This window comes from Phacochoerus africanus, chromosome 1 (assembly GCF_016906955.1).
Source record: "Phacochoerus africanus isolate WHEZ1 chromosome 1, ROS_Pafr_v1, whole genome shotgun sequence".
NCBI classification, from domain to species: Eukaryota; Metazoa; Chordata; class Mammalia; order Artiodactyla; family Suidae; genus Phacochoerus; species Phacochoerus africanus.
Genome location: NC_062544.1, coordinates 8,685,977 through 8,699,925, shown reverse-complemented (window position 1 = coordinate 8,699,925; position 13,949 = coordinate 8,685,977). Strand labels below are relative to the sequence as shown.

The 13,949-nt window shown below is 39.9% G+C and overlaps 1 protein-coding gene across 3 annotated transcripts in view; it reads right to left on the bottom strand.

Moving 5' to 3' along the window:
* Positions 1-13,949, bottom strand: part of G3BP1 (G3BP stress granule assembly factor 1) — a 39,686-nt gene that overhangs the window by 4,260 nt on the left and 21,477 nt on the right. For 2 of the 3 annotated variants that reach the window (XM_047771865.1, XM_047771772.1), the window contains exons 10-12: positions 13,751-13,879; positions 13,064-13,173; positions 3,422-10,543 (exon numbers count right to left, since the gene is read on the bottom strand). In XM_047771865.1, coding sequence (XP_047627821.1) covers positions 10,337-10,543; positions 13,064-13,173; positions 13,751-13,879 — 446 coding nt within the window. In that variant the 3' untranslated portion in view covers positions 3,422-10,336. Of the gene's footprint in view, positions 1-3,421; positions 10,544-13,063; positions 13,174-13,750; positions 13,880-13,949 lie in introns of those variants that run through there. The other variant, XR_007133941.1, reaches the window with a different exon arrangement.

The following is a 13,949-nucleotide window of genomic DNA, read 5'->3' as shown; positions in this document are numbered from 1 at the left end:
GGCCAGGACTCTGAGCCCGACAGCTGTCAAAGCCAGACCAACAGGGTACTCCTTCAAGGGCAGAGCAGCTCACTCTACCCCTCCAGTAAATGGAACTCCCAGCCTCATCACTGCCCTGTACTTCTTGGAAAGAACTCACCTCTTCCTTCATTCTCCTCAGCACATATAGTTGGTACTCACTAGAAACTCACATCTTCAGGGACCTCAATTCAAGCCAGTAAGTATTAAGCGTTTAGTTGGTGCTAGACAGGCACTAGAAAGGGGGTGACAGAGGTACAGAAAAGTCCTGGTTCTACACTGAGCTCACTATTCTACATTGAGTCTGAAAAAAGTTGCTTCTACTAGTTTTATCTTCTGTCAAACATGAAGCCAAGCCACAACATAGTACCAGGAAGGTATCTCTACAGGAGAGCTTGTGGATGTCCCACTGGGGTGCAACTCTGGAGTACTGGGATGCAGGTTCGATTCCCAGCCCGGCACAGTGGGTTAACGATCCAGCGTTGCTGCAGCTGCGGCAGAGGTCGAAACTGCATCTTGGGTCTCATCGGCGGCCCCAGAACTCCCTATGCCAAGCGGCGGCCGAAAAAGAGGGAAAAAGACAAAGGAGCGCTTGTGGTCCTAATACTATTACATTTGGTTCATCTGAAGTATTAAACAGTGCTGAGCTAGATGAAGAGTGCAGTCTAGCTTGTCCTTTTTATTTCCAGCTGTAACGGAATGACTTCTCCCAACACAGCATCTCTCTATTCAAAGCATGAAACCATGTCTATAAAGTAAAAATAGTACGGGGGGTAAGGGAGAGTCAAAGAGGACTAGAAAAAAAATAAAGACAAAATGTTAACTGGTTTTTAACAAGTCATTGCTTGTGAAATACATAAAAAGAAGTTTCTTTTAGAATGATTTACCTTTAGAAAGACTATTTTGGGGAAAGAGGTTAACATTACCTATTCTAGCAAATGAAAGATTGCCCCAAACCGTTTTTAGACTGGTGCTTATGTATCAAATACAGTTTTTCCATATTAAATAGATTTCTACCTCATTTAAAGGTATACCATACCCAACATGCCACTTAAGCCAGAATAGCACATTAACAGCTAAAAAATTCGACATGCCCATAACGCATTTCAGAGCATTTAAAACTCAGAGCTATTTCATGTTTTAGTGGTTCGGTCTTCCCAAACTTAATCCATTACATTTTCAGCACTAACAGTAACAACAGTTAAATGAGATGAATTAAATCCCAAAGGAGTACACCTTACTACTCAGCATAGTGGACAGAGATCAAATACCTACCCGATTCTTGTGCATATTAGACAAACAAAAGTGCAATGTTCACCAAAAAAAAAAAAAAAAAATACTTTCAGGACAAACATACCAAGGAACTGAGCAGCCTCCAAATAAGTCTGAAAAAACAGCACACACATCTTCAACCGCTGTCATCAGCAATGTACAACATGAACCACAACTGACCAGGACAGAACCCTCAGTGCTTTTAAGTCTCTAGGTAAGGTTGCCAAAGGGTGTCTGTACGTCTCATTGTCTGCATCAGTCCAAAATCACTTTTTCTAGAAGTGATGCCCATTACTGCAATGTAAATAGCTGGTGTCACTTTGGGTGAAGCACAGAGAAGACAGAGAATGCTCACGTTCCAAGTGCTCAAACACAGGAGTGCTTCCAAATCGCCTATTCTCTGGTCCTCTCCCAAGACAGGCCATTTTCAGAGAACTGACTCTCAGACTTGGCCGGCCAGGGAACTCATGGGAGGAGACTAAATTACCTTGCAGACAGAGTACCTCTGAACACTCCCGGGTGGGTGCTACTTGGAAACTGGCCCATGCAGAAGTGCAGATGAACTGGACTACTTGATATCCAATTCATAGGCACCATTAATGAAAAAACACTTGGACTGATCTAAAACATTCCAAAATGAGTGTTAACAATATCAAATAAGGTTCAAAGTCAGTCACATTATTTTATTTATACTGTTTACCTTAAATAAACCTTTTTTTAAACAAGACTCACCCATGAAGATGGGCCAGTTTCTGCCAACAGAACCAGACAGAGTGCACTCTCAAATTGTCCCCAACCTTACCAAAGCCAGTGACTTCTGCATGACTGCAAGTCACCTTCGAAGGACTTGCCAAGAGCAAGGTTTAACATATTCTGTAAAAATACATTTTAAGGTGAAGGTTGGGACAGAGTTTCAAACAGGAGGGACAATGTAGCAGCAAAGTAGAAGACACTAAATTTGTTCCTCGTATCAGTGTTTCCCCATTTCACTCAGATATTCGCACAAAAGATCTGTCCTCGGTCTTAAAAGTTGCCTGACTTGATGCTTCGGCAGAAGAGCAAACCCCATGTTCTACTTCTGCAAGTGACTATGTTTTCTTCTTCCCAAAAAGGTAGTTGCCAGCTTAAATGTGTGACACAGTGAGGAAAGACATTAACTATTAACTTTCAACAGCTCCAGGGGATGTTACCTGAAACCTCACATGTTGGTTCATTACACTTTATTCAACAAGGATTTCAACCCCAACCAGAAAGGCACTGTGCAGTTCCGGTCACAATCCCACCACTGTCTGTTACGGGTCAGACGGATACGAATTATGATTCTAGTACTTTTGGGAGATGGAGATGTCAAACTTAGGTTGGGCTGAGCAGTGTTAGTTAAGCTACAAAGTGTTTGATCACCCATGATGGAAGAGGTTCAAGATGATTCATATTTCTCAGAAAAGACTCTGCAAATCACAAGCCCATGAAGCAGTAACTGACGGCTAGCCAAAACAGAAGACACCTCCAAGTAGCAGCCCAGGGACATCTGTAACAACATGCCTGGAAAGCGGAGTCAGAATGACTCACAGAGCTCCCACCCTTTCCCAGAAGAAAATGTGATAGTCTGCTTTTATATGGAAATATCACTGTATATATGTAAAAACGTGGTATGGCCTTAATGCTGCAGTTAAGGATTTGTTTGGCGACCACCTTAAGCAGCTGTTAAGCAATTGCTTCCTTACTGTAATATTTTTACTTCTCACTGGACTCTTAACCTTAAGCAACCCATAAATTCCCCTTTGTCCCTTATTCTTCCTCTTTTTTTTTTTTTGCATGAGATCATAAACGTTATTGGCAGTTTTATTTTTTGGCTTGTTAAAAAAAAAAAAAACTATTTCTGCAGTTTGAAGATGGAATGTAAAATTTCTGTGATACATGTATATAAAAATATATTTATTGAACCATCCATATACACATATCCATGCTGATTCCAACGGAAAAAAAAAATTAAAATTTTCTGAAATTTTCTGTGATTGACTCATAGTTGTTACTATTTGACCAGCTTTATATTGGGACAATTTTGAAGTCCTGTCATTACCCAAGAGAAACCTACATGTCTCTGGAAAACATTCCACTTAAGACAAGGCTGTATGCTGTTCATTCAAGATATATTTATTGATAGCGGCTATGGGAGATACAAAGATGACTCACACACAGATCCTGCCCATAAGGAGCTTACAGTCTAGCAGTGGAGATAGAACACACACATGAGATACACGGTCAGAGCTAGGGCTCGGTAGGATGAACCTGTATCGTAGGCAGCAGGCTGTGGTAAGAGGAGGTGAAGGAAGCTGAGAGGCTCGGGAGATCATCTAGCGGAGGAGAAGAGATGTGAAGGGCTGCTGAGGTAGAACGGACAGGACTCAGCTGCAGACTGACGTGGGGAGCAAGACATCGGGAAGCAGATGACTCGGACGACTTAGATTTGTGGCATGGGTGATGACAAACCGAGAACAAAGGCTCGTGAAAAGAAATGAAACTTGGCACGTGTAATTCTTGCGCAGAGACACAAAGTGCCCGGAACATGCTGGGCAGTCGGAAAGACACAGCTCACTGCCCAGAGCAGGGATGGAAGTACTTCAAAAGAACCAGTGACTTCCTCCCCCTTGTGCCCACCCCTCAAAATTTTCCAACTATCCTCTCCACTACGAAATGTCATAGTGCCTAAAATTTACGGAATGAAGTCTGATCTGAAAACAAAAATACACTGTTTTATTCATTGGAATGAGGCATCATTTAAAGATGCTCTCATTTTAAGTCACTGTACCTCACGGAGCAGCAGAGATTAATCCTCCAGCTTTGTCCTCCAGGAGCTTACGGTCTTGTAAGACAGACAGAGGTCTGTTCCAATTCTAGGTTGAAGGCTAAGTTAGGAGCCAAGAGAAAGAAAGGGATAACATATTCTACGAATACACTTTAAAATGAAGGTTGGGACAGAATTTCAAACAGGAGGGACATGTGGAAGTAAAGTAGAAGACACTCAATTTGTTCCTCCTTCAAATTCTGGCCAGTTCAACCCCCAAAAGGAGCTATTCGCTTCTGTAGGACATCTTTTCTCTTAGAGGAGAGAGGAAGGAAAAAAAAAAAAAAAAAACCCTCTTAAATTCATTGGGTCCTGAGAACAACATGGCTTTGATGGAAGGCGACGTGGGGGGGAGGGACTGCAGATGCACATCCATCTTCAGGGAAGAGAAGGCACTTGAAACCACACGGAACTGGCAATACCTGGCTTATTAGAGGAACCACAAGTAGTTCAGCATGGCTGGAGCATCCTTCTATGAAGAGCAGGAAAAACCATTGGAAAGGAAGATTAGGATCCTGATTCAAACAAGGCACTGCCAGGCACTCAACAGGGTACATATCTAAGACCAAGTTGCTGCCCCTTAGGAGCTTACAGTTATAACAATACAAGGTGGAAAAAGCACCACAATGTACAGAATGCAAAACGCTGAACGATTTAGGAGAAAATTACAGCTGAGTTTCAGCTATTAACACATTAGGATACCCAATAGCTTTTCGACAGCTAGTAGTAAACCCATCCCTGAGGGGAACACAAGTTCATGTCCTTATCAACAGGCCCTGGTAGAATTGGGCATTAAGATAGTTCTAAAAAAGAGAGAGAGAGAGGAAAAAAAAAAAAACCTGGGTATGAAAACTGAGCTGGTGAAGCAACAAAGCGTGTACAATCTGGCTCCTCCCCTTTTCCCCCCCATCTTCACTTTAAGAGCTCTGGCTCCCTCCAGCAAGCCCAGGGCAGACTGGCAGACCCTGAAGGGGCTTCCCATGACCTCTACAGCCTGACTGGAAACTCTGAGCCACCTATCTTCTGAAAAATGAAGGGGTTGTATAAATCACCTTAGTCCTTTCCAGCACTTCTAGTCTATGATTCAAAGAATTCCAGGAGTCTCTCCTGCTTCTTGTGGTAATAATCAGAACGGCCAGAAGAACTTTAAGTAAATGTTCTGCTGTTTCTCAATAAAAAGTATGTTCTATATAAACCACAAATGCTTCCTATCCCGTCGACGTAAGTTCCACCTCCACTCTATTCTTCTCAAAACCAGTATCTACCTATACAAATTTTTCAACATGGTATGTTCTACATAATCTACTTAAAGTGTGCACTGACTCTTCAAAGAAAGTCCTTTCTTTTTCGCTACTTCTTTATGTCTTCGTGTAAAAGGGCCAAATCAGTGTACACTCACTCTTCATAAAAAAGAATTTAAGATAAATTCAAAGTCAAACAGGTGACATCAAAGCTTATGGAGAGTATTAGCAAACAGTGTTCAGTAATAGCAATAGTTAAAACTGTTAATCCAAATTAGGTGACAGAATCATCCCTCTAACTACTACCAAAAATATAAGCAAACTTCCCATAAGTGGGTTTTTGAAAAATAAATACTTGTTAAATTCCATAGTGAATTTTTGGTAAGCATCCCTTAATTTACAAAGGCGCACTGGATGGGTGCAAGTCCCTTAGGAATCTGTGATACTGGACACATTTCAGAGTAGTAAATGTGTGGATTTCTAGAACTGGCCAGGTCAAATGGTTTATGGAAGTTAACATGGGAATTTCCAATACCATTTTTCTTTCACAGCAACTAAAAAAAGCTACCAGGTGTGGTGTTGTCCCTCTGTGGCCCAGGTGTGATCCCTGGCCAGGGATTTCCACATGTCAAGAGAATGGCAAAAAAAAAAAAACAAAACTCGAAGAGGGGAGACTGTTTAGGTTTCCAAAATAAGTCACGCTATCAAAAGACAATCAACCTTGATTCTAAGATAACAATCAAACCAAAAGTGGTTAAGGGTTGTAGGCCATCTTTAATCAACTTTTTACATATTCAGGCCCTTAAGAGACTGCTTCATAAAAGCATGAGCAAAGCAGTCCAATTTCAGCACTATCCTGAGCTAGATACGTATCATTCAAAAAAAAAAAATGTAAAGTTTTATCTCACTCGTGCCACCATTTATTCCTTAATACAGTCTAGTAAGAGTTCACAAGCCTATCTATGGTCCCTAGTACTTCAGTATCACAGTAAACAGCTACAAATTCTAAAAGGTATTGCTACCTTAAAACCAGAACTTCCTGTTTAATTATCTAGTGCAACCGTGGCCACTACTTGATCAGCAACTTTAACCTACAACCCCATCCCACACTAAACATTGCTAAGTTTCTAACACATTCTTTAAGTTTCTAAAACATCTGGAAAACATACCTCTAACTGTCCACTGACAATCTATGGTATATTAGGCAGTTAGCGAGAACCCCACATTCAAATAAATGAAGTTGCTTCTTTTAAATTGCTGAACTAAACGCTCAATAATTATCTCACTTGTATGCAGTTCCTGCAGAGATTCTTTTAAGTAGCACAAAAGTAAAATAATATATTTTTAGATCAGTAGATTTGACAAATGCAACTATTTACTTAAAAGAAAAAAAGCCACTCAGCATAAACAATGGCCCACAAAGTTAAGTTTCAAATAAAAATTTTCACATAGAGTCTAACAAATTGTTTTCTATAAAGTGCCATGTTTTTCACTAAATCACTAAACTCTACAAGGGTTTTCAAATAAAGGGATGAAGAAAAGCATCAGAGGATGGTAGTTATAAGCACAAAACACAGCTGCTATAAACTCACCTGGATGACACTGTAACAGAAACAGCCATCTTCTGTATCGAGATTAAACTGCACTAAACGTATTATCGAACCAGATGAGAAATAGTAAGTCAATATGACTGTGTTACTTTAGTGTGAAGGTCAAAAGAAACCCTGCAAAATTAACCTGTCTTGTTTACACTCAAAAAAATGAACAGTAATGCTATTCTTGACCCAAATGTTTTACAGACTCAAGTCTCCATACTGTAGTTAATGGATTTGGTCATGTCTTACTCCAGTAATGTCATTCAAATGTAAATAGGTAGGCATTCTGGTTCTAGAAGAAAAGCGTCCGTTTGGGAGGCCAATCTGCTCCTTGCTACATGGATGGCTTTAAGGCCTCTGATGTCACTCCTTGATCTATTATTTTGAGGAAAACAGCACCTAAGCCACAAGGGTAGTTGTGAAAATTAGTTTTCTAGCCTGAGACTAAAGTGCGATTCAACTAATGCTGTGGTAGTAACCTACTGATCTCTTCCAAAGCCGTACAATTATTTTGCTTTCCATTCACTGCTCCCCAGCAGCAGCTCAAAGAGTTGAGAACACTGGCAACACAAGCAAAGCCCAACCTCACCATAAAAGCAAACAAAAGTACTTTTGTACGTTCAAGATCGATTTATTTTCAACAGGTCTTAAAAGACAGAGACCCACTGAACCAAACTAGTCTTACCTACTAAAATATTCATGGACAAAAAAGGTTTTAAGCAGCAGAAAAGACCTGCATATGGAGCCACTCCTACAGGTGAAAAATTACATTGAATGTGATGAGTTGACGCTGTCTACAGAAACTCTTGTCCTAGTCTACTTTACTTTCCCTGTCTAACTGTGCAAGTATGTGTAGGGTGACGTGTTTACTCCATCAGCAATAATGTGAACAATATCTAGATACTTAATAGTATTAACCATGATGCTAAACCTTATTTAGAAAGTCCAATGCTAGTCAATACTCCACAATATTCCAATTCTGATAACTTGAAATTACTGAAGCAACCTTTTCCTTTCTCAGATTATACACTAATTGCCAGCAATAAATTGTAAGCAGCATCTAATATACTGCTACTAACATCTCCGGAAAAAAAAAAAAAAAAAAAACACACAATCGGTACTAATAAAGTTGAGATTACTTACAGTAGATGTTACTGTAATTTCTGAAAGCAAATTCTACTTCCTTACTTATTTTTCTGAGGCTCTATTTCAAAGGATGACTGAGTCTTCACTCCAGGTGTTCTACTCCACCATTCCGCCACATTCTCAGTGGGGCTGCTCCATTTTCACAGAACATGGCATCACTGTCCCACATCCACTAAATGCCAGATGCAGTATGTGCATCTCCCCTCCAACCCTGACCCAATTCCACATGTCCTCTAGGATGTAATAACTGCCTCAAGTTGAGAAACACTACATCTAGCTCGTGCCCTTAAAGCTCTGCTCTCAAGAGGAAGAACTCCTATTTTGAAATGTATGGTTTAGTATTTGCTTATGTCAAATGATTTCTAGGTTATTTATAATTTATCACATAATAGATACTACAGTTTAGTTTTTTCCAAATTAATAACTCAGGCTAAGTTTTCTTCTTTCCACCACAAGCTTAATATAAGCTACAAAACTATAAGCTAAACTCCTTTTCAGCATCACTGGCCTGGGCCAAATGAAGTGGTTACCAATTAGTCATTTAAACTGACTCAAAGACAAGCCATGTGACTCAGTTACTTAAGTTTCTTTATATGACGATGTTGCCAATTTTCAAATATTTGAGTCCTAAGGACCAACTGATAACACATCGAACTTCATTTCCACTATGCCCATCCGTAAATCTAGAGCTTCCCAGCAACACCAAAGCAAAAGAAAACACTCTATTCCTACTCATATACTATCTTCATACAACAGTTCTAAAGATGAATACTGTTAAAAACAAGTTAAATTTGACAACCTCATTGCCCTTCAATTAGTAATGACAAGTTATCTATCACACAAAGGCTTGCTTCACATGGATAAACAAAACCTTCACCCACTTCACACACAACATTCAACAGCATACTATGCAAAATGACTATTAGTCTATATTGCCAGATTAAATTTTCCTCCAGAAAGATTTTAATAAAAATTGGCCATTTCCAAGAAACACCCACTGCATGCCCGTCAATAAAAAGGAACCATAACAAAATAGAAAATTTACCATATGGCTATGATCTAAAGAAAAGGAAGACTAGTGCACACTGAAGCACACCAGCAAAGTCCAATATGAAAGTCACATTCCTTCTCATGGGCTATGATTAGGATTCGGAATAGACACTGAAATAAAACTTAATATAAACGCAGGACCTCTACAGAAACATCTGTCCTCAAAGGCATTCCAGTTTGAGACTCAATTTCAGAATAAGGCATAACAAAAGAACACAAGACATACAGGTGAAAGAGGGATTCTATAATCCACAACATAATGTGAACCTGATGGAAGAAATCTAGGGTTTGTTTTTTTTGTTTTTTTTTTTATTTTTCTTTTAAAAACTGCCAAGACTGGGATCAAAGATAAATAGAAGGCACAACAGTTTTGCTCTGGTTTTCTGTTATTCGGATTTCGCAAATTTTTTTGTTTTTTTTCTTTTTTTACAAATACAAATTAAACATGAAAAAGTCCTACTTCAAAAAAAAATAATCTAACAGTTCAAGAAAAGCTTAGTTGCATTCTAGACATTTAAAACCTATCGTCACAATTTAAACTTCAATGGTAAAAACAGTAGGTTTTGGAACTGTTTTGTGATCACGTATCAAAAGAAAAAAAAAAAAATCCACTAACACCTTTTATTCAGTTTTTAACCACACCAGCAAGAATCAAAATTGTCAATTTTTCCAATGGCAAGTACTCCATACCAGAAGGTAGTCATGACTCTCAAAGAAGAAACAATTTCGGTTTTTCCTGTCTTCAAAATGTTTATCAATTCCTATAATTCTCACAAGCTTTTGAAACACGTAGAAAATAAGTAAGAAATATTCCAATGAATGAAACACACCAAATGTCAGTAATAAGCAAGACACATTCCTTTGGAGAAGTGGCTGTTAAAAAAAATCCAGTCTGTATATGCAAATAAAGCAAGGAAATTCAGTCTTTTTTTTCTTCTTTAAAAATCCGTTTTTCCTAAAATATCATTCCACAAAATTGGAAGTGAAGGACTAAAAGGTGAGGAGGGGAAGGGAGGAGGGAAGGGGCACACACCATTAACACAAAAAGTAAAATTGTACAAACTTAAGCAGTTTATGACAGACTAGGGTCATATTCCAAGATACCAAAGGTTGGTTGAAATTCACCATTCTGTGGGAGATAGGGTTTGTATTGTTGCGCGAAGAGCAATTCACTGCCTTGGAGTAAGGCCCCTTCCCACTCCAAATCCTGGTTTCTGCACCATGCCTCCACGAGGTGGGCCTCTCATGCCCCCGCCCAGCCCGCCTCGAGGGCCTCCAGGTCCCCGCAGGCGGTTATCTCGACGGTCCCCTTCCCGGGCAGCTCGGGTCTTCTTTTCTTCCACATTCAGACGGACCTCACCTCTGAACATGATGGGCTGTTAAGAAAGGTGAGCAGACTTACAGAGTGCTTATGGGTTCCTGGTTAGACTATTAAAGGCAAAATGAAGAACCAGCAGTTTACAAACCAGCTATATTCTCGCATGTCAGTTTTTGTCTCAAACACTGGACACATGATTTCCCCATTAACAGATACATGGAAGAGTAGCTAGGCATGCAAGCTAATTCAAAAGAGTCCATTTAAACAACACAGCAGCACAAATAACTCTCATACTTACTAAAGCAAAATTAGATTCCCATATAATTATATAACTAAAATAATATAAACAAAATCACTAGCTTCTCCTCAGATTTGAAGGCTTAGAATAAAACTCCATCATGGGGAGTACCTATTGCGGCTCAGTGGTGAGGAATTCGACTAGAATCCATGAGGATGCGGGTTTGAACCCTGGCCCCACTCAGTGGGTTGGGGATCTGGCATAGCAGTGATGCCATGTGGTATAGGTTGCAGATGAGGCTCGGATCTGGCGATGCTGTGGTTGTAGTATAAGCCAGCAGCTGAAGCTCTGATTTGATCCCTGGCCCAGGAACTTCCAAGTGGCACAGATAAGGCCACAAAAAGAAAAATAAAATGGTTAATTTGTTATGTGAATTTCAGCTCAACTGAAAAAAAAGAGGTCTTAAAAATTCCACTTATACGACTCAATGGTAAAACAAACAACCCAATCAAAAAATGGGCAGAAAACTCAAATAGACATTTCTCCAAGAAGACATATGGATGGCCAGCAGACACATGCAAAGATGCTCAACATCACTAGTTATGAGAGAAATACAAATCAAAACTACGAGGTACCACCTCACACCAGTTAGAATGGTCATGACTAGCAAGTCTACAAATAACATATACTGGAGAGGGTGTGGAAAAAAGGGAACCCTACTACACTGTCAGTGGGAACGTAAACTGGTGCAGCCACCACAGAAAACAGTATGGAGGTTCCTCAGAAAACTAAATACAGAACTACCATATGATCCAGCAATCCCACTCCTAGGCAATATATCCAGACAAAATTATACTTCAAAGAGATACATGCACCCCTGTGTTAACAGCAGCACTATTCACAATAGCCAAGACGGAGAAGCAACCTAAATGTCTATTCAACCGATGAATGGATCAAGAAGATGTGGTACATGTATACAACAGAATATTACTCAGCCATAAAAAGAATGAAATAATGCCATCTGCAGCAACACGGATGCAGCTAGAGATGCTCAAACTGAGTGGAATAAGTCAGAAAGAAAGTCAAATACCGTATTATACCCCTTACATGGAGAATATAAAACATGGCACAAATGAACCTATCTCACAAAACAGAAAGAGACTGAGACACAGAGAAGAGATCGGTGGTTGCCAAAGCAGAGGGGGGAGGGGAGGGAGTGGAGCAGACTGAGAGCTTGGGGTTAGTAAATGCAAACTATTACATTTAGAATGGATAAACCACAAGGTCCTACTACACAGCACAGGGAACGTCCAATGTCCTGGGATAGAGCATGATGGAAAATACTGAAAAAAAGAATGTATGACTGAGTCACTTTGCTGTATAGCAGAAACTGGCACAACACTGTAAATCAACTAACCCTTCTTTTTTTTTTTCCAGGGTCGCACCTGCGGCATATGGAAGTTCCCAGACCAGGGGTCAAATCAGAGCTACAGCTGCCAGCCTATGCCACAGCTACAGCAACGCAGGATCCGAGCCATGTGCATCTGTGAACTACACCACAGCTCACGGCAATGCCAGATCCTTAACCCACTGAGCGAGGCCAGGGATCAAACCCGCAACCTCATGGTTCCTAGTCGGATTCGTTTCTGCTGCGTCACGACGGGAACTCCGGATCAAGTAAACTTTAATTTTCAAAATTCACAAAAATTAAAAAAAAAAAAATTCCACACTCATCTCAGTAAATTAACAGTTATTTACACCTTTATTCCTCCCTACCACTACTATACAAAGTGTTTTTCAGTAAATGCAAATGTGAAGGGAAGGGCTCTTAAAGAACATGGTAAGTAGGATTCTGATTCTACAAATTCCTCTATTAGAGAAAGTACTTGTAAGAACACTGTTAATAAAAGTGGTTCAAGGCAGGGTGCCTACAAACGCAGACAACTTACAGAATAAGAGCTCCTTAGAATTATACCCAAAGAGTTACACGCTAACTGCAAATATACCTGGCAAACAAAGTTATCTTAGCGAAAAGTAGTAACATAGTGTTTCATTCCTCTGCTACATCAGAAGCCCCACCTAAGAAAAGAACTGCGTAAGTGTCACTGCATTGGTAACTATAGCTATTTTATTCTCTATCATTCACTTATTCAAAAGCTGTTATTCAGACAGGAGTTCTTTTAATAATGCTTAAACATGATAGGAAATAATTATGCAAACATGTTGGAATAAACTACACTTTACATATAAGATAGTCTTTAGGATGAATATATTATAGATGCAAAGATACATTATTGTGATCACAAAAAAAAAAAAAAATCAAGATGGAAAACTGCTTACCCTGTTGCTAAGCACCTTCTGAACAGGTTCAGAATCATCAAACACAACAAACCCAAAATTGGGTAATTTCCCACCACTGTTAATGCGCAGCTCCACCACATTCCCATAATCTGCAAGTGAAACATGGATTCTCAAATTACTCAGAACATTTCCCTTAAATATTACACACACACTGACCAAGGACAGCCAACAGTCACAGCCAATAGCGGCTAGAGAGAACATGCAACCTGCTCTGTGTGCCACACACACACTGGATTCCAAAGATCGTGCAAAACATCTCATGTTTATACATATGGAAATGACGTTTTAAATACACTGGGTTAAATTAAATATTATTAAACTTAAATTATCTGTTTTTTTTTTTTTTTCCTGCTTTTTAGGGCCACACCTATGGCATATGGAGGTTCCCAGGCTAGGGGTCTAATCGGCTAATCGGAGCTAAAGAAGCCAGCTTACACCACAGCCACAGCAATGCCAGCTCCGAGCCACGTCTGCGACCTACGCCACAGCTCACAGCAACGCCGGATCCTTATTAACCCACTGAGTGAGGCCAAGGATCGAACCCAAAACTTCCTGGTTCCTAGTCAGATTCATTTCCACTGCACCACGACGGGAACTCCCATCTTTTATTTCTATTACACAGCACTGTTGATAGATGAGTCTAGTGTTTAAAATTCAATAACCTACTTTGAAAAAAATCTTTAAGCTCTAACTTGTCCACCTCATGAGGCAGGTTGCCAATGAAGAGCTGGTGGCTGTCAGGGTGTCTCACGATTCTTCGAGGTTCAACATCACCTTGCTCACCAGCCTCTCGGACTGAAGAGGAAAGAGTGAGGAATGAGAGAAAGAACACATCTTTCAGTGACTGTTCAACAGTTTCTCTCTA